General features: G+C 42.5%; 1 protein-coding gene across 2 annotated transcripts in view; it reads right to left on the bottom strand.

Annotated features, from left to right (window-relative positions):
• ISM1 (isthmin 1) overlaps positions 1-20,774 on the bottom strand; it is a 178,889-nt gene that overhangs the window by 44,574 nt on the left and 113,541 nt on the right. For both annotated transcript variants that reach the window (XM_030196339.1, XM_030196340.1), the window contains exon 3: positions 5,897-6,161. In XM_030196339.1, coding sequence (XP_030052199.1) covers positions 5,897-6,161 — 265 coding nt within the window. The remainder of the gene's footprint in view (positions 1-5,896; positions 6,162-20,774) is intronic.

The raw sequence follows: 20,774 nt of genomic DNA, 5'->3' as shown, positions 1-20,774 counted from the left end.
AATAGATCTTCTCATGACTAGGATTGACTATTGTAACAATTTATTCCAGCTGTTCCAAACTGACTTTAAAGAAATTACAAATCCATTTACTCTGTCACTCTCATTTCACTCCTCTGTGGTAAGGATCACCATTGGCTCCCTGTTGAATTTGGGTCAAATTTAATATTGTATTTCTTGCCTTCAAAGCATTCCTAACTGGTATTCCACCATATCTAGCTATTATGACAATTCCATACACTCCTGCTCTCATTCTCCGATCATTAAATGACCATCGCATGATCCTTCCTGGATCCCGAGCTGCTCAGTTTGAAACCACTAGATACAGTGCTTTTTAATTTTACCGCTCCTGTTCTTTGGAATAGCCTGCAATTAATTTATAGTGAATTATCTTTAAAATGCTTCATATATATCAGCAATTAAAACTTGGCTATTTCAACAGGCTTATGGTACCTAATTTGGGGGAGGCTTGGGTGTTCCAAACACTACTCAATGACAATCTGTAATGTTATTTTCAACTGTTTATTTGTGTGACTTCTTGTAGGATGAATGATTGTGTTTCCTAATTTAGGCTGTAGTTCTTTTCTTTTTTTAGTCTGTACACCACTTTGTCATCGACGTCGGTGAAATCCTTGCCTTGCTCGTCAGTGCCCTGTTCCTCCTTCCAAACCTTCTAAAATTACCTGCAGTTCCAGTCAGTGACCTGTGGGGTCACCATTAAGTGGTGAGGGCCAAGCTGCTGATGTCACCACCACTGAGCACTTCTTAAGCTGGCTTCTGAGAGTGCTCAGTGTTCTAGCAATTATCCTTGATGGGGCCCAGACCTGCCTGGGCTCTGCTAGTTCCAACTATTGTTTCTTTGCGAGGCTGTGGCCTGAAGCTTTGCCTACAGCTTTCTCTTTATGCTATGTTCCAGTGGAAGTCTGCTTTCAAGCCTGGTAGTCCTGAGAGGTAAAGCTTTGCTACAGCTTTCTCATTATGCTGTGTTCCAGTGGAAGTCTGCTTCTAAGCCTGGTAATCCTGAGAAGTTAAGCCTTGCCTAAACAGCTTTCACCTTATGCTGTGTTCCTGTAAAGCCTGCTTTCAAGCCTGGTAGTCCCAAGGAGTAAAGCCTTGCCTTCAAGCTTTCACCTTATGCTGTGTTCCTGTGAAGTCTGTTTTCAAGCCTGGTAGTCCTAATGAGTAAAGCCTTGCCTTCAGCTTTCACCTTTTGCTGTGTTCCTATGAAGCCTGCTTTCAAGCCTGGTAGTCCTAAGGAGTAAAGCCATGCCTTCAGCTTTCACATTATGCTGCGTTCCTGTGAAGCCTGCTTTCAAGCCTGGTAGTCCAAAGGAGTAAAAGCTTTGCCTACAGCTTTCATCTTTGCTTTGGTCCAGCGAAGCCTGCTGCCAAGCCTTTGAGTCCAAAGCCTTCTGTGCCTCAACTGAGGTTCCTGTCACCCACAATGAGTTCTTGGTTGATGTATGCAGGGAGTGGCTTTGTGCTTGGTTTGGGACTGTGTGGGCTGGATGACGGGGAGTGCTGCAGATGCAGGGGCTGAGACCACGTATCGAGGCATCTCTGGACAAGGGAGCGGTGCTTGGAGCGCAGAGGGATCTGTGTGGGCTGTTCCTGGCCCTTGGTTGCTGTGCCGTTTAGTCTTCTGCCTTGGGAGCATTGGCTCAGGTTTGGCTTCTTCACCTTGCTTGCCTTGGGAGCGTCTGATTGGGCTTTGTTGCTTTATCTTGCCTGCCTTGGGAGCATTCAGCTCGGGCGCCTCAGTGACTGTTTGCTTGTCTTAGGTGACATCCCTAGTCTTCAGTGAGCAATGTGGCCCGCTCTTGCCTCTACCTGCGATGCAGGTCCTCAAGAGACTTTTCCCTTTGTTTTGCTTCTGCTCCACTCTGGTTTTTAGGGAGTTTGCCGCGGTTGTTCTGCGGCTCATCTGAGCATACTGACAGAATGAACCCTTTTCTTAACCACTAGCGGTGTTACTGCAGTGAGCCAAATACTGCCTATTTGTCTTTGTCCCGCTAGGGTGAGCCCTTTGCCTAGTCTATTGTGTTCTACTGTATGCCATATGTTTGCATTGCTCTGTTAGTATTGAAATGCGCATTTATTTGCTGCCATTTGTACCCCGCATTTTCCCACCTACTTGCAGGCTCACACTATGTGGCTTACACTATGTTGCAAAAGGTATAATCATAAACAAAGTAAGAGGTATGGTCTAATTTAACATATTACTGTGTAAGAAATTAGGTAGATAGGTCAGTAGAATTATTTACATAACACAAAATAAAACAGGTAAGATATAATGACCAATAGTGATAATGTGATTAACATAATCAAATTAGAAGGGATCAGTATTAGTTGGTTTAGATGTAGAATGGAATCAAGTCATTAAGGAGGATTTTTATTGTAAGTTATTGTAAGTTAGGCTGCTTATGTTTGATTTCCCTATATAACTAGGCTGTTCTACTTTACCTTTACTATACACTTTATGCTTTGCATTGTTTCCACTAGTAGTGAGATGCGCAGCTAGGCTGCTTATGTTTGATTTCCCTGAACAGCTTGGATGTTCTACTTTACCTTACTCTATGTTTTATGTTTGCCTTGCTTCAGCAAGGTTAGACTGCATAACTAGGCTGCCTGTTTTCCTATCTGTGCTGTTTGGCTACCTTTTTAAGCCTTGTGTTTTTTGCTACTAATAAAGTTGCCTCAGTTCATCTCCACTTGTGGACCAGTCCAGTTCTTGGGAGTGCTCTTAGTTCTGAGGGAACTCGGTCTACCCAGAGGTGGTTGAGTGATTCTCATGCAGCCGCCTTTGGGCCAAAGGCTCACAAACATCACACCTGTAAAGTCAGTTAAAGCAATATAGTAAATATCAATATAAAATCTTCAAAGAAGCAGTGTCTGTTAGAAACACCCTAGAGATAACTAAAAAGCTGACTAGAGAAAGTGAATTAAATCAACTAAACAACACGCTAAGACAGACTCAGGCTGCCAGAAAACTGACTCCAATCAGTAATTAATAAGAGCCAGTCCTAAAGAGGGAAAACCCCTGAGCAGTAAAAATAATAGAACAAGAGCAGAGATAGCATGAGAAAACAAGTAGTGAAGAAACCAATGATTGCCAAAATTTTCTGTTTGCTCATGACACCTGCATATATGGCACCAAAAAGAGCGGGCGCCGGACAAGAAGAATTCCTGTCCTCTGCCCATTGTACACCAAAATGAAGTAGGCACATACAAGTGATGTAAAACTGGTACTTGGCTGAAGCAAACTTGGCTCAATGCTGGCTACAGTACAGATAACTTACCTCATAAAAGTCAATAGCAGTGAGTTTCAGACAGAAAGAAACCACCACCTGCTTCTTGTCTACCGGTATGTACACTCCCAAATATTTAAGTGTTCCTTGTGTCCAATTTTTGCCATGCGCTGAGGCCCTTTTTTCCCAAAGCAGGTAAAAAAAAAAGGGCTGAAAATAGCCATGGCCATGTGGTAAGATTGATCTTACTGCATGGCCACGCGAGGGGAAGTAGTTACTGCCACCCATTCAGATGGCGGTAAGGGCTCCTGCGCTAACCCGTCAGTATCTGGGTAGTGTGCAGTACTCTCTGAATACCACCGGTTTAGCTCCGCACTAAAAAATGCAGGTCAGTTTTCCCTAAAGCGGGAAATAGTGTGTGCCAGGGTCGGAACTACCAACGGCGCCCGCGCTGGGCTGGCATTAGCTCCAGGTTAGCGTGCAGTAAGCATGCATTGGGCTTACCGTCGCTTTGTAAAAGTTTATGCACAAGTAGTTTCACCTCAGGAACGGTAACTGACTTGAGACCAAAGTCTATCTGCTAAAACCCCATTAATATCATCTCCCTTCACATCACAAAGGGCCCTCTTTACTAAGCTGCACTGTAGGCGCACTGTTTTTATCGTGTGCTAAAAATCAGCACACGCTACCCTAGAGACACCCATAGGAATATATGGGTTTCTCTAGCAACATGCGCTAAAAATAGTAGCGCGCCTTTGTAAACAGGGCCCAAATGATTAATTAGAATTGTGCATAATCACTCAGCGACTGGCTTATCAATTAAATTTTATCCCAAAAAAAGTTAGCAAAAATTAGTTGTGCAAGACCAATGTTATTTGAATAGGTCTTTTATGAATCAGACATTTGTTGTTTATAAAAATTTATGTTTTTTCCATAGTTGTTTAATAGATGGATCTTTCTATTTTCACCAAAGTCGTTCTAATTTGTGTATTCTCATTTTAATTCTAACAACCCTTGAATAAACCAAGGTGAACAATTCCTAGATATATGTTTAGCAGTTAAAGGAGCTATTCAGTTTAAAATCTTTGTAACAGTACCCTTACAATCAGATAAACTAGGCTCCATAATTCCTCAATTCAGAAACCACCAATTCATAGAAAGAATTCTTGCAAATCTTCCTCCTAGAGTGGAAAGATTTTTTTCTGTAAATGGGGTAAAGTTTTCCCTGAAATGGGATTTAAAGTAAAATCAGCAAGACAATGATCAAATCATGGGATTAAAACCCATTTACAAAATGTTACCAATTTCACTGGACAACAGACTATCAAATCCAAAGTATGTTCCTTCTCATGTGAAAGGATCAGATCTTGTATAGATAACTGAAAATTATCCAAAAAGTCTAACACATTGGTATCTATATGTTTCTCTAGAAGTAATTTAACATCACCTAAAATCAATAATCATTGGAATTGTATATTCATTTGTAATACCAATTCAAACAATTGAGATTGTACATTAATCTACCTGGTGGTCTATAAATTAATAATATACCCAAAGCACCCTTACAGCATCATCTACCTGGCATAATAAATATTCTAAACCTGGGGACTGCATATAATTGATGAGTGAAACAGGTAAAAATTGTTTAAAAATAATAGCCAACTCTCCATCCCTTTTTTTTTTTTAGAAGATCTAGAATTGCACACAATCTCATATCCAGGAGTACATAATTCAGCTGTTAAAGAGTTAGAATGTTCCTGCAGCCAAGATTCTAATATAAATGCCATCCCAATGTCATGATTTCCAATTAGGTCCCTCAGCATCCAAACCTTATTACAAACCATCCAAGCATTAAACTACAAACATGGTACAGGCAAAGAATAGTCCCTAGAGGAGGCAGAGGGAGAGTTTTCAGAAAATAACTGGGTCTCGTTGTCTCAAAATTACAACAGCTTTTTGAGTAGGAGTTGAAACTGTATTTTGTCCTTTATAAAAATCAGTGTCCTTTTGGATATTTCATATATGCACCTTTTATAAAATACCTCGTTTCATACATACACACATAGATAGATAGATAGATAGATAGATAGATAGATAGATATAGACAGATATCGATAGAGAGAGAGAGAGAGAGGGAGGGAGGGGGGAGAGAGAGATAAAACTTCTAACGTCAGCAAAGGTTGATGGATGATATCACTGCGGCATCTGTTGCCTGCTAAGTGAATTGCTGCATGATTAAAATCAATAATTAATTGCATCTTCAACCACCGAAAGCAAACCAACTGAAAATTCAGGTTTCATAAATATATATTTTTTTCTTACTTCTTATATTGCATGCATGATTTGAAAAGAAGGTTAAAGGGAAACATTTTTTCACCCTCTCCCTTCTACTCAATTATTCACAGTTGGTACAAAGTTTTTCCCTTTTTACTTTTATAACTACAGACCTATTAGTGGAATGTGGCTAGGAAATTCTGGTTGATATCTTTACATAGTTTATTCAAAGCTATATTACACAGATGAACTAAAGCCGCATGTTAAAAATTTTATTTAACTTGGCAAAGTTTCTCTGATGTCTCATTTTCATATTTCGACCAAAACTAGTTTTATACTCTCAAAATGCCCACAGGAGTTCTGGAATGTGAACTCACCATATTCTGGCTGCTCCTTGGATTCAAAAGTATGATGACTGGGTCCATGTCTATCCCACCTGCCAAGAGGGTTTAGGAAGTTGCTATCTTCGGTAGTGCTGTCATATTTGTAGTCTTGGTCACCATTATTCATATGAGTCATAGTTGATGACCTCTGCCACCAGTTCCTCCAGTCAGGTGATGGGACGGGCCAGCTGGGCTTGCTCTCTTTTTGCAAATTCTTCTCTGCTTCAGTGTCAGACCCATCAATAACTTCTATGGTGACCTAGAGTATTTAAAACATGCCAGGATGATGAACATTCAGAATCCCTATATTGGCAGGATACTTATTCAATTCAGGACAGGAGGAACTGTCTTTTAGTTAATGTAGTTTCTCCAAGGGATTTCTGCACCAAAAAATTGAAAATTCTGCACTTTATTTGCAATTTTCTTGAGCAGAATTCCTCCCATTATAAGGGCAGGCATCGCCCCCCCCCCCCCCCCCAGGCATCAATACCCTCCCCTGCATCACAGCCACAACTTTTCCTATGCACCTTCCTACAGACTTCTACCCCACTTCCTACAAACACCTCAACCACTTTTTCTAGCCCCCCTCCCCACTCACTTCATCCACCTTTTCCAGTCTCCTTCCTGCACACACTCACCAGCCAACTTTTTTCAGCCCCCCCCCCCCGAAAATGCCCCATCCAACTTTTATTTCTTTGTTTTTACAGCCCACCCCCTCCCCATGCTGCGGGCCCTTCACTCCCTCCCTCCGCTCTCAAGCTTAGTAAGGCACAAGGAGCTGCCCCGCAGAATGTTGAGCTGCTTCCTGTTCCTCTGCTGTCCCAGGTCTGATTGTTCCTTTGAGCCATGCAGGCCTCTGTACAGTGGCATGGCAGGAACCACGGGGGACCAAGGCGGCAAGAGGAGCAGGAAGCAGTCCGATGTGCTGCTGGGCAGCTCCTCCTCATATGGTGCTGAAGCTGGCAAGTGTGCAGGAAAGGAGGCAGGCATCCGGAAAGCAGACTGCCCAGAATTCTAGGAGTCTACAGAGGTGGGAAATTCTGCATTGCATAGTAGCACAGAATTCCTCCATCAGTAATGTAGTCTTTGCCAACTATAAACTTCAGATATTACTAACCAACTAGGAAATGCATCAAACTCTCAAGGATTACAAGACACTAAGGGCACTGTTTACTAAGCCGCACTGTAGGCACGCTAACTTTTTAGCACACGCTAAAAGGTTTGTGTGCCTATACTGCGGCTTAGTAAACAAGGCCCTAAAATGACTCATTCTGTAGGTGCTGCTAATTCCAACTCTGGAGCCAACAAAACACAGACAAATTGGATTCTGAACCCTTTGATCTGAGAAAATTATAGTTTTCTGAGAAAATAGTTTTTAAAAATAAGCACATTTCATGTAGGAAATGAAATAATATAGGTTATCTCCAAAAAAAAATGACAAATTATCCAAGTCTACCTCTCTTGTGCTATGAGTGATAAGATGTACACCTAGCTCCACCATTTTCACCTTTATGAACAAAGGAAAATGGATTGTACTATCATCAATTAAGTACTGCCACCTAAAACATATAACCAGATGTTAACTTAGAACACATTCACTAAAACCACAATCATCTCTAATCTACAGATAAACAGATAAGTAACTGTGTTCTCTCTATCACCATTCCTGGGTTCTTGATTGCTGGAGGTACAACAGTGCAGATGCTGAAGTTGTATAACTTTTTTTTTCACTTTAGTATTTACTGTTTACTAGCATCCTCTACTATTGATGCAGTATATAACTCTCTTACTATTGTAAAGATGCCATCACTATGCTGTACTGTCTACTTTCCTTACTGAAACAAAAATGTTTGTGGCACCTATAATTTATATAAGCAATGAACATTATCCTGCTTCCAACAGTGGACAATCCTGGTCACAAGAACCTGGCAGAAACCCAAATAGTAGCAACCTGTCAAGGTTTTTGTGGGAGTTGTTTCAAAGCATCATTATGCTACTGTTAAGTTACAGGTTTATTCACAGCAACTGCTTCTTTTGCAAGTAGAGGCCTTAATCAATAATACAATGAAGTACAACCCTCCCACCCTCAAATTACATTCAGGAGAAAACATTCTATGTTTCATTTTCATTTTTTGCACCACTTCTATTTACCCCTTGAGACTTTCGTGTTACATACTTTATCAAGACAGATGTAGCAGAGGCTCAGAACTGTACCCTCTAAACCACAAGTGGGAACGTTGTGGAGTTCCTCCTCCTAAGCAGAACTCTGGACAACGTGATGTAATAGGAATGGCTTCCTGTGAGTCAAAGGACAGAGTGAGCCACATTTCTACTTTTGGACGGAAGTGCAAAGGGTTTGATGCAGAAAGCCACTTGGAAAAGCCATGTGGTAGAAAATGCGGCAGCTAAACTAACTGGAGGAGGAAAATGGTGTGAACACGCCACCACATTCTTGCTTAAATTAAACTGTTTCCCCTGCAAGGGTATGGCCCCAGAATACTTACAAATATTTCTGAAAGTTTATAACCCAGATCTCTTGGATCCTTAACTGATATCAGACTGGTACCCCTAATAAACTTGTTATCTCAAAAGGACATTTATTTCAACAGTGTTGGATAAGGGGGCAGAACTGTGTAACTCATTACCACTAAAAGACCATATTAACGCCAGACTACATGAGCTACTGTCGACTTTTGAAAACATGGTTTTTTCAAAGACACTATGGGATGCCAATAAATCCTAGCCAGGTGACTCAATAATACGTGCAATGATAGGTTTGAGAGGCCAAGATGAGGAGACTATAGAATAAATAGGAGAGAACATTCTCATTGGTTCCCAGGACAAACACTACAATGACATGAAAATCTGTAATCCACAATCTTGGATATTACTTAAATGTTTGTGTTCTTATCTATTCATGAGTATTGATTGTTAAGGCTCTTTTGATTGCATTTATTCTGTTTTACTATACCTACATTTGTTCATACGTATGGATATGCTAAAATGTTCCAGTGTATGATGTTTTAAACCGATCTGTCCTCTGCCTAGAACTTAAAGTTTAAGTTGATTATAAATGTAGACATTAAATTAAATAAAACAGATTTGCATACCTTGGAGGCAGAAAAGGTTGTGAGGTTGGAGCCAGCAATTGCAGCAGTGGAGGTGTGATTAGAGGCAGCCATGGTGGCCAAAGCAGGAGTGTTGGGACCATCATCCTCTGCAGGGCCTAGAAACTGTGATGCAACATCTATAGGCGAGGAAAGAGACAGATACTAATGGTGGGGGCTATCAGGATGGAGAGAAGGAGGCTGACTAGGTGGAACTGGCTGGGAGAAAAAGAGACAAAGAAAACTGGTGGAGATTGGCAGAAAAGGGAGAGAGAGAGAAAACCTGGTGGGGACTTTTTTTTTTGGGGGGGGGGGAGATGGTAAGTAGCAACAGTAGGAATTGGCTTGGAGATGGGGGGGGGAGATACAGCAAGCCAGTGCCGTAGCGAGGGCTAATGACACCCGGGGCGGGTCGCCACGACACGCACCCCCCCCCCCCGGAGCGAACCCCTCCCCCCAGGAGCGCATTCTTACCTGCGGAAGGGCCGATCCGCCTCAAGTGCACGTCGCTCGGAGCTGCATCAGCCCCGCTGGCTCCCTGCTCTCTCTGCCCCGGAACAGGAAGTAACCTGTTCCAGGGCAGAGGGAACAGGAAGTAACCTGTTCCAGGGTAGAGGGAGCAGGGAACCATCGGGGCCGGCATCCCCCGAGCGCGTGCACCTGGGGCGGACCGCCCCTCCCGCCCCCCTTCCTACGCCACTGCAGCAAGCATAGGTTTAGTGAGAGGGAGGTATGGCAGGGTTGTCTCACCCCAAATGTTCAAAAGTGCTGGTGCTAAATTTGCTCCCTTCCCTCCCACTACAAATATGCCATCCCTTTTTTGTCCCCTCTCTTCCTCAAAAAAGCAAGGAAACTACTCTAAGAGAGAAACTGATGAAGATTGGAAAGTAGATAAAGGACTAGTAAGGAAAGGCTTAACATTTAAACAGGGGCTAGGATAAAGTGATGGGTATGAATTGGGGATCTATGAAATTTTTGGAGGTCAATAAGGGGTTTGCACTACCAAGAACATCTATTCTATAAGTAGGAAAAAGTGGGGAGGGGAAATTACAATTTTCATGACACTTCAGATGAGGATAGGAAGAAGACAAGAGGGGGAAATACTGCAAGACTGACCCCTCCCTCCCACCCCCACCCCCACATATTGGACATTATTAAAGAGGGAAAGGCCAGCTAAAACAGACAATTTCAGACCCATTTGAACTGAGAATATTTCCCATCTTTATGTATGAGGAACACAGTTCAATAAAGAAAGTTGAGGCAAGATATGTAAAGGCAGAAGCATCCAACTTCAAGTTGGATGTAACTGGGGGGGTGGGGGGGGGGGTGGGGTGGTAAATGTTATAAGGACCTGAGAGGATGACCAGACTGTAGCACATTAAATCTAGGTAACAAGATTTTCTATTGCAGTCTTAAAATGGATGGACAGCCAATGCTGTTCTCTCAATAATGGGAGAGTTACACAGTCATGTTTACTGATTTCATAAAGTAATCATACCATAGTATTTTGAATTACTTGCAGATGTTTGATGGAGAACTGGTTGAGATCAAGCAGGAAAGGATTGCAATAGGAAAGATGACTCAGTACAGTACTGAAAACCAGAGAGCACAAATCATGTGTCAATAAATGAACATGCAGAATGGAGAGAGAGAGAGAGAGAGAGAGAGAGAGAGAGAAGATTTCTGATCAAAAGAGACCTGCTGGCCACAGCAGAGATGACTACCAAGACAAATATTTAAGGAACAAACATTACAGTTCAAGGGGATTGCAGTGCTTGAACAATGTAGTTTCTGGGAAACGTTTATTCCTTGAAATCCAAATGGCTTCACATTTTTGAGGATCCAGTTTGAGTTTGTGGGAGAGAAGCCACTTTGACACAGCACTAAGACAGTTGTTTAAGGTATCAGTATAGGATTGGGGATCTACATTTATATATGTACCAAACTGAATATTGTCAACATAGAAAAATGCCTTAACTACAAGGCTTTGGATAAGGGTTGCAAGTAGAGAGACATCAATTAAACAGCATATGGGAAAGGAGTCAGAATTATCATTATCCTATGTATAATACAGAAGGAACATTGACTAAAAAAAAAAAAAAAAAAAAAGATTGAAACCACAACAGTATCAATGTTCTGAATTCTAAAATGAGGGAGCAAAACGGTCTAGTAGATCAAAAACTGTACTCCTATGTATCAGGACTAGGAGACCCTCTTTTCTATGGTCTAGATGGATCTAGATCTGTGGTTCCAAGAAGCAATGAGGCAACCGATCTGCAAATTCCAATGTCTGAGTACGCTGTCATCCTCTGGAGAGAATTTTTCACCACTGTGTAAGGATTGCACTGCTTGTTTTTTTTTTTAATCTACTATGGTGCTTTATTCATTTGGGCATTAATCCTTTGTTAATATATATACACCTCACAGTTCTTTGGTGGTGTAGATCAGCATTTACACCACGTAGCCCCTGATGCAGCTCCTCTGTGAGCGAAACACTGCCTGTGTCGGGCATTGCATTAGGTTGAAACTCTGCAATAAAGATCTGTTTGCATCTGCTACTGACCTGTTCTGTTTGTTTCCACTTTCCAGATCTCATTAGGCATTGCTAGCAATGCCATCACTGTACTTTGTATGGAAGCCTAGCTGGTATGGATCCTGCCCCGACTAGCCACTAGACCCACCAATGATATGGTAGGCCTGGGGGTAGGGGCTCCATCTGTTTGGGGTGAGGGCTGGGCAGGTTTCAGTTTTGATTTAAACTGCGTGGCAAATTTCAGCCTAAACAGGAAAAAAAAGGTTTGGTTGCCCTTTAAAATAAATTAAACTGCACTTTCCTACTGTATAGAAACCAAATTGACCTTCCAGGACAGAACTTCTGGAATTCTGGTCAACAACCACCACTTAAAAAACCCCAGAATCATTGCTATTTGGGAGGGTATGATCTAATTTCTCCTTCTTCTCATCCCTCCAAACTGGTCCAGATGAATGGGAAGTATTAAAGCAGAACAAGGGTGGGACACAGCCAAACCAGCCCAACAGTGTTGAGCAAAGGAATACAAAGCTGACCATGTGTCTGCCTGCAAATGTCCTAAGGAGGAAGGGCATGCTCCACCCAGATGAAGCCTGAACTCTGGTTGAGTGGGCCTTCAGCTCCACAGGTAATTGCATACCCTTGAGTACATAAGCAGAGGCAATTGCCTCTTTAAAACACCTGCCAATTGTAGCTTTCGAGGTCGCAAAATTTCTCCTCAGACCGCAAAACACGAAAGCTGATGCAACCTTTGAAACGCCTCTGTCTGCTTGAAATACACTCAAAAAGTTCTCAATGTCAACCTGGTGGAGACATTTTCTCTCTTCTGAATCCTCCAGCCCTGAGAACACCTGAAGCAAAATGAGATCTCTGTATCAGAGTCACCTGGGCCAATCTGGTGCTACTAGTATCACCCACCCTGTGGAAACGCCACCCTCTGAATGATTAGACAGATCAATAGCCTAGGGGGAAACGCTAACAGAAGAGCATATGGAAGCCAAGGTTGAACCAATGCATCCAGGCCTGCTGATGGCCTCTCCTTCCAGTCACTGAAGAGCCTGATGGCTTTTGTGTTTGTGACAGTCACCATGAGGTCCATGTCCGGCATCTCCCAGTGGTCTACTATCCTGTAAAAAGCATCATTGGACAGCTCCCACTCCCCTGGATCCAAGGTGTGTCTGCTGAGGAAAACCTTGTCCACATTATTCACTCTCACTACATTGGCCACTAACTGGGAAAGGAGATTCTTTTCCATCCATCTTATAAGAATTGCTGCTCCCAGGCCAGCTGCCAACTCTTGGTATCTCCGTGCTGATCGACATATGCCATTGCAGTTGCATTGTTGGAAATTACTCACTGCTTGTAATCAAACCAAAGGCAGGAATTCCAATCCAAATGGCTATGAACTCCAGATGGTTGATCGACCATGCAATCTTCAATGAGGACCAACTCCCTTGAGCTACTGACCCCTGACAATGCGCTCCATACATGTAAGGCTGGCATCCATAGTCACCACTACTCACCCTGGCATCTCCAACGGCATCTCCCATGACAGATTGCCTCTGCACAGCCACCACGCCAAAGTGTGTCTTGCCTCCCCGCATCCTCCCTCCCCCCACCCCAAGGAGAGATGTATATCCAGATCCTCTGACTGAGATCACTGGGACAGAAAAGCTTTCTGCAGGGGTTACATATGTGCTCTGTCCAAAGGGATCACCATTGACCCTAAAACGTGAAGAACATCCCACGCTGTTTGTCTCAACCTGCCGAGGACACCCTGAACCTGAACCTTCCAAATCCTGCCACCTTGAAGTAACACCCTGATGCTTTACACATCGAACTGGGCGCCTAAGTACTCCAACTCCTGAGATGGGATTAAAAAAAAAACTCTTGGACTTCATCACCCAACCTAATTTACTACAACATTGTAATCACCTGGTGTGTGGCCAGTCTGCTCTCTTTGAATGGCTTTGCCCTTATCAACCAGTTGTCCAGAGATGGATATAGATGAACTTGCTGCAAAAAGTCCTCGGATATGTCACTAAACTGAAGGGTAGGGCCCAGAACTGAAAGTGATTCAAAAGCAAAGGAACTTCTGATGCTCCAGCCTGATTGAATATGCAAGTATGCTTCCATCAGAGGCATGCTTATAATTTTCAGAGTACTACCACAATATAGTATTGTATATGCTGGCTGTAAGGAGTACCTGTTGAAAAAACTCCAAAACAGCTCAAAATACTGCAGTCAGGTTCATATACAAAACCTCTCATTTTGAAAGTGCCTCCTCTTTACTATCAAATTACACTGACTTCCCATCAAAGTGAGAATCACCTTCAAATTATGTACCTTTATCTTTCAAATCCTAAATGGCACAGCTCCAGACAATATTGTTTCATTAATAAACTTACCTCAAACAAACGCTAAATATGAGGCAAGAAACTATCTGACTACACCTCCCAAATGGAAAAAAAGTGATCTACAAAACTGTCCACTTAGCAGACTTCACTTACCTAGGAACCAAATGGTGGAACTCCTTATCACCCAAAATAAGAAATATACAGGAATCAAACATATAAATGGCAAGAGGCGTACTCACTCGCAAATGCGCAGTAGAGACCCTCTCTGTCCCGCCCCCGCGTCAATACGTGATGACGGGGGCGTGACAGAGAGGGAACCTGCGCACCTGCGAGTGAGGGAACCGCCGTCGTCACTGCTCCCCCCCCTCCCAGGGTTGCCGCTACCGCTCCCCCTACCCACCTGGAGTCGCCGCCGCCACCCACCCTCCACCCGGCCCGGGTACCTGGCTTCACTATTCAAACCGCCGGAACGCAGCACACAGCTGATCTGAGCTGCTGTTGGCCTTCCTTACCTGCCTGTGTCCCGCCCTCGCCGACGTTACGTCACATGAGGGCGGAACACACTCAGAGAAGAAGGAAGGCCGACAGCAGCTCAGATGAGCTGTGTGCTGCGTTCCGGCGCTTTGAATAGTGAAACCAGGTACCCGGCCCGGGTGGAGGGGTGACGGAGGGGACTCCCGGGGGGGGGGGCGGCGGCAACCTATCCGGGGGGGCCTTTCAACCCCCCTTCCTTTACTAGCCCATTTTTACGGTCTCAACGGCTAGTATACTAGATTTCGCAAAATCTTCAAATCGTTCCCATTTAAACAAACCCTCACAAAGAACAACCATATCTCAAACAACTAATTATTACTTGAATTGGTTATTTCTCTATTTACCATTAACTTTCTCTTTGCTTCATGTACAATTTCTCGTTCATAATGGATTTTCTAAATGTTAAACATCAATAGCTATCCCAGTATGTTTATGATAATGTAAAATTGGATTCTTACAACAAATTACTTTCTTATGCATTATTCTTTGTTATGTATCCTATACTGTTTATTGTAAACCACATTGAACTCAAACTTGTTTGGGATAATGTGGGATATAAATGCCATAAATAAATAAATAAATACTATTCCCTAAGGGCCAATGTGAATTATTGTCCTACTCCTACAGACGGTAAAGCTTATGTACTTATATACTTAACATTCCTGCTCTTCATCAGATAAAAAGTCATCCTCACAGTCCAATTTCTGTTCAACATCCTCCTCTCTTAATAGTCCAAAGACCCCCACAGTAGACAAAGAAACTGTCTCTTCATAGACTTCCAACAACTTAGAATGAGCATGCAAATCCCCCAAGGTTCCAGGAAAATCTAAATTTGATAAGATTCCTGCCCCAAAGTCCGTCCTCATATAGAATGCCTTATGCATCAACAGAATGAAGTCTGAACTGGATTGAGATTTACTCTGTGCCAAATGAGTTATATCTCCCAGATTCCAAGGGTGATAACACTGGATGGCCATCCCTGAGGTGGAACCGCCAAAGAGAAGCTCAAAATGGTGGTGGTTCCTGCCAAAACTGGGTCACTCAGTGGCTCTGCGAAGTAAAGGCTCCTGAATTCCAGATCTCTGCACCTAGAAAGATCTGCCTAATTACTTGCAATCGAGTCTGCAGCCCTCTTTTCATGAGCATGTCACTGACCCAATAAGACACTAACAGACCAACAGGCTCTGCACGAGCCACTGCACTGCTTACTAAATTGCCACTGCAGAAAAGCACACACATAGCCTAAAATTGCCCATACAAAACGGCCACCCGCAACAGCTCCAAGGATTCACTTCTTCCCATAAAACAAGCTATCTCCTTTACCAGGCTAATTAATAGCCAAACTTGAGCTCTCAATTATAAAAGCACAACATCTCTTAAGGGGCCATTAACCTCCACGTCGCCTGTCAACCCTTTTTTTAGTCTGCTGAGAAAAATCTTAGCCCAGGAACTCAAGGGACCTTACCAAATAGTCAGGGGACAGAACCGAGGCATAAAAATAATGTCCTTTAAATTTGAAAAATTGGGGTAGTGGGGGGGGGGGGGGGGGAGTACCTAAGACCCTCCCATGTGTGACATCTGAAGTCTAACAGTGCAGTGGTGGTAGCACAGATCTTAGTTGTTTCTTTTCTTTCATTTATTTTTAAACCTCAAAGGTTTTTTTTTTAATAAAATGACTGACCAAGAGTACCAAATTCCTACCAGATCATGCCAGGCTTAACAGGATAGTTGACCTCCTGCTGTGGGCAGGAGACTGGTCTTACTTTAATTTTAGCGTCTTCAATGACTGAGATTCTTCAGATCAAGCTTCTGCTCAGGGTGGGAATGGACAAAAGAAACTGACCACATTTGGATGGAGTGACTACAATCCAAAGGAAAACTATTGTGTAATTAAATTGTATAATGGTGTATCAGTTAAGGTGCTATAGGATTCTCAGAATTATGATCACAGTGTAAAAAAAAAAAACATAGAATAAACACTGAAGTGCAAATGGTGATACTTATGGCCTAAGATTTTATTTATTTACTAGTAAAAAAGGCCCGTTTCTGACACAAATGAAACGGGCGCTAGCAAGGTTTTCCTCGGAGTGTGTATGTTTGAGAGAGTGTATGTGAGAGTGACTGTTTGAGAGAGAGAGAGTGAATGTGGGAGTGTGTGTGTGTGAGAGAGAGTGAGTCTGGGTGCGAGTGTTTCTGTGAGAGAGAGTGTGTGTGTGAGAGAATGAGAGTGTCTGGGTGCGAGTGTTTCTGTGAGAGAGAGTGTGTGTGTGAGAGAATGAGAGTGTCTGCAAGTCCGTATGTGAGAGACAGTGTGAGAGTGTGTTTCACACAGATACAGTGTGTGCGAGAGAGAGTGTGTGTGTGAGAGACACAGACTCTCTGTGAGACTGAGTGTATGAGACCAAGAGAGTGTGTGAGTGACTGTGTGACCCAGAGAGTGAATGTGATACAGTGTGAGATAGAGTGTGTGAGAGACAGTGTGTGAGAGTGAGAGAGAGAAAGACATTGACTGTGAGAGAGAGGGTGTGTGTGTGTGACAGAGATACCACCACCCCCTCTCTGGTGTCAGGCCCCCCTCCCTCCCTCTCTCTGGTGTCAAGCCCCCCCCCCTCTCTCTCTGGTGTCTGAGCGTTACTGTGCAGGTCACTGAGCTCTGGCTGTGTTTAAGGAACTGACCAATCCTATTTAATAGAATGCACCTCCAACATTCTGAAGCCGAGAAACCTCGTGTGGTTGGTCACTTCTGCTTGTGACGAACCCGGAAGTATGTGATGTCAATTCAGGAGATGGATACAGAGAGCAGGAATGCCTCAGCCATGCAGTCAGCTTCAGAATGTTGGAGGTGCGTTTTATTATATAGGATTAGGATTTACTTACCACCTTTTTGAAAGAATTCACTAAAAATAAAGCAGTTAAAAAGGTTAACAACCAATTAAAATCACTTCTAAAACCAGTTCAAACTAAGCCACTAACTGGATACAGCTTTTCCTTTTAACAGTATTTTGTTTATGTATTTTTTTCCTTAGCCTAAACAACACAAAGAATTCACAACTCAAGATTCTGGTGGAGGAGTGGCCTAGTGGTTAGGGTGGTGGACTTTGGTGCTGAGGAACTGAGTTCGATTCCCGGCACAGGCAGCTCCTTGTGACTCTGGGCAAGTCACTTAACCCTCCATTGCCTGCCGCATTGAGCCTGCCATGAGTGGGAAAAGCGCGGGGTACAAATGTAACAACACATAACAGACCAGCTGTCACACAAGTATATTGATATTTCTCTAATGAATGTTCTCCTCAATTACAGACAGAATTTGATTCTTTGTGTAATATGTTGTTTTGTTTTCTTTTTCAGATGTCCTTCCAGGATTAGACTTTAAGAGACCCTGATTGGTAAGTTCATGTATGTATCTATGTCTCTTCTCAAATGTTCTTAGGTTCAACCGCCCTTTGAATCTTTCTTTTCTTCCAGCTTATCTGTTCCAGCTCTCTTAATTTATGTTCTTCATCTGTTTTGTAAATCTTATTCTCTATGTTCTTCTGTATACCTGTATCCGACTTCAAATAAAATAAAAAGAGTCTGCCTCCCTCTGTATATAAAGCTTTAATATGTTCCTGCCTGCATCAGGATTCCTCAATACTGATGAAATTAACTAAATAAAAATAAAGGATGATTTCAATGTACCTCTTAAGTGAACCCATCTATTCTTTTCCCCTAAATTAACTTCAAGGGAGGTTGGTGACTTCAGCTGAAGATTCTGTCTGATCACCAAACACACTCTCTCCCACCACTCAGAAGTGTTTTGCTCATAAGTACTGTACCCAAGTGGACAGAAATGATTTAGCAACTAAATAGAGATTTCAGCTTAGCTTCAGTTTACTTTCCTCAGTTATAGTTCTATATAATTCTCATCAAATGTATTTTGTTCCAGTAAAAAAAAGAAAACAAAAAAACAAATCCCAAACAATCCTATTTTGGAATTATATTAATGTCAAAAGTATTCTCTTGTTTTTAGAGCCAATATTAAAATCAATTAATAAGAGCTCTCTAATTTTCAGTGCTCAGTCAGAAATTTTTCTTCAATCTGAAACTTGATAGAAAATAAATTATTTTCTTCTTTTAACAACTATTTCTATCAAAAATATTTACCCCCATTTAGTAATCCGCCTCGCAGCAACGCTGTCTCAGTCCATTCAAAGAGAATGGGTTATGTTGGCATTAGCGCAGCTCAGTGAACACCTAACCAGGGGCTCCTTTTACAAAGTGGCTTTACTGATTAGAGTGCACTGAATGAATGGGCTTCTTTGCATTCGGTGCTCTGCTACTTGGTAGCAACACTTTGTAAAAGGAGCCCTAGGTTTTTACATTTTCTTTGATACCTTTCTCAAAGTCCCGTTCTTCAAAATTCCTGTTTTATTTCACCACTCTATCACAAGAATGTTCATAAAACCTATTCCTCTCAAAAACACTCAAATTTTACATTTCACATAAATTTCTCAGGCTCCCCAAACACTCCACTAACTGCAGCACTTCTCTCCAACTCTAACCAGCACTCTCCCAACTGTTACTGGTGACAAGGTTCCCTAGAGGAGCATTTTTTTCAATCAGATGCTTGTTTTCATCAGCTTTAAGGCAGAGTCACATTTCAAAGAACTAAAATATAAAATTCCTATTTCCAAACTTCATTTTTGTTTCTAATGTCAAAAATACTGGTGGGCTGCACCTAATCCTTGCTTTTATTTTTTTAATTCCACTTGTTGAGCATTTTTTTAAATTTTACTTTTGATTCTGAGCTATTCTTCATAAATACATGCTTTCAGCAGCATTAATGGAGTACTACACCAATTTACACCTTTAAACACCTTTCCTGGCTTTTTAAATTCTTTCAGGATGGTAAAAATACTGTTTTAAAATTTTATACAAGGAGCTGGTCTCAGTGTCAGTCTTCATCACGCTGAAACTACGATATCTAGATGCCCCCTTATTTCCCAGAATTTCTAGGGCTCAAATGTGGCATGTCTGTACAAGTGCGACCGTTTTAATTTTTTTCAGTTCATGCTAAACTTGGGCTCCAATAGCAAGGGAACCCTCTGGGTCTTGATTGGTAGCACCAGCTCTTTAAGGGGCCTTTTACTAAGCTGTGGGAGGCTCTACGCGCGTGTAGCGCACCCCAAAATGAGACTATCGCCAGGCCAGCGCACACCAAAATGAGACTATCGCCAGGCCAGTGCCCTCCTGGCGGTAATTTCAGATTTGGCGCATGCCCATTACGCCTGGATGAATAATTTATTTCCTCCTACATGTGCCAGTTCCAGAGGTAATCAGCTCTTGGTGCACGCCAACTGGTCACCGTGCTTGTAGCGTGTGAGCCTTTTCCCGCTAGATCAATGGGTGGCGTTAAGGGCCGAGGCCAGTTTTGGGCATGCACTGGTTTCATTTTTACTGCAGGCCCTTTTCCCGTCCCATTAAAAAAAATAAATAATAAATAAAATTTGTAGATGCGGTAAAAACTGGCCCGGCATGCTCCTGATACATGTGCCTATACTACCACAGGCCATTTTTTACCGCAGATTAGTAAAAGGCCCCCCAAATTAAATTTTCTTTATGTGCTTTATCTTCCTCCAGGGCCTTCCCAGAGCCTTCAGGTCTCTTTTCCCCTTTCTGCACACGCATGTGTGACATCAGTGATGAAGTCAGTGTGCATACGAGTCATCACATAAGTATGCAATGACTTTTTTTTTGGCCCGACCCAGGCCCAGAGCATGGGCCTTTCCTGGAGCCTTCTGGCAGCCTGCCAGCACACCTAGGCGGCTTGGGACAGCAGCAATTGCCCAATCCCTACACCGGAGTGCCAGCATCATGGGCATGGAGCCCCCAGGAGCCCAGATAACACACTAAAAAATATATTTTTGTGATCACTGGTTATACTACTATCTGCTGGAGACAGAAATATTGATTAGACAGGGGGATGCACAGGATTCTTAAAGTGATGACGTAACTCATTAGCTCTCCATCCTCTGAAGGACAGCATAACCCAAGAATCTACACTGGTCTGGTGGAAAAATAAGGACTATGTATTCATGATTCTCTAATTTCATTTAATAAATAAATATGCAGGAAACACACATTAACAATCAGAAAATCCAGAATACACAAAACAAATCCAACATAAAAATTGTAAATACAGAATTTAAAGTGTTGTCTAAGTTAAACTGTTTCCAGCTTCTAATAAGTTGAAGACCATGCCACAGCTGTGGCCCAAATACAGAAAAAGCCCTATTACACAAGTCAATCTCAGAAAGACCAGGAACCACCAAGGAAAGCACAAGCTGCAGACTAAGGCAATTGTC

This window comes from Microcaecilia unicolor, chromosome 3 (genome assembly GCF_901765095.1).
Source record: "Microcaecilia unicolor chromosome 3, aMicUni1.1, whole genome shotgun sequence".
In the NCBI taxonomy this organism is placed as follows: domain Eukaryota; kingdom Metazoa; phylum Chordata; class Amphibia; order Gymnophiona; family Siphonopidae; genus Microcaecilia; species Microcaecilia unicolor.
Note: the sequence above shows the minus strand (reverse complement) of the source record. Positions and strands in the feature narration are given on the sequence as shown.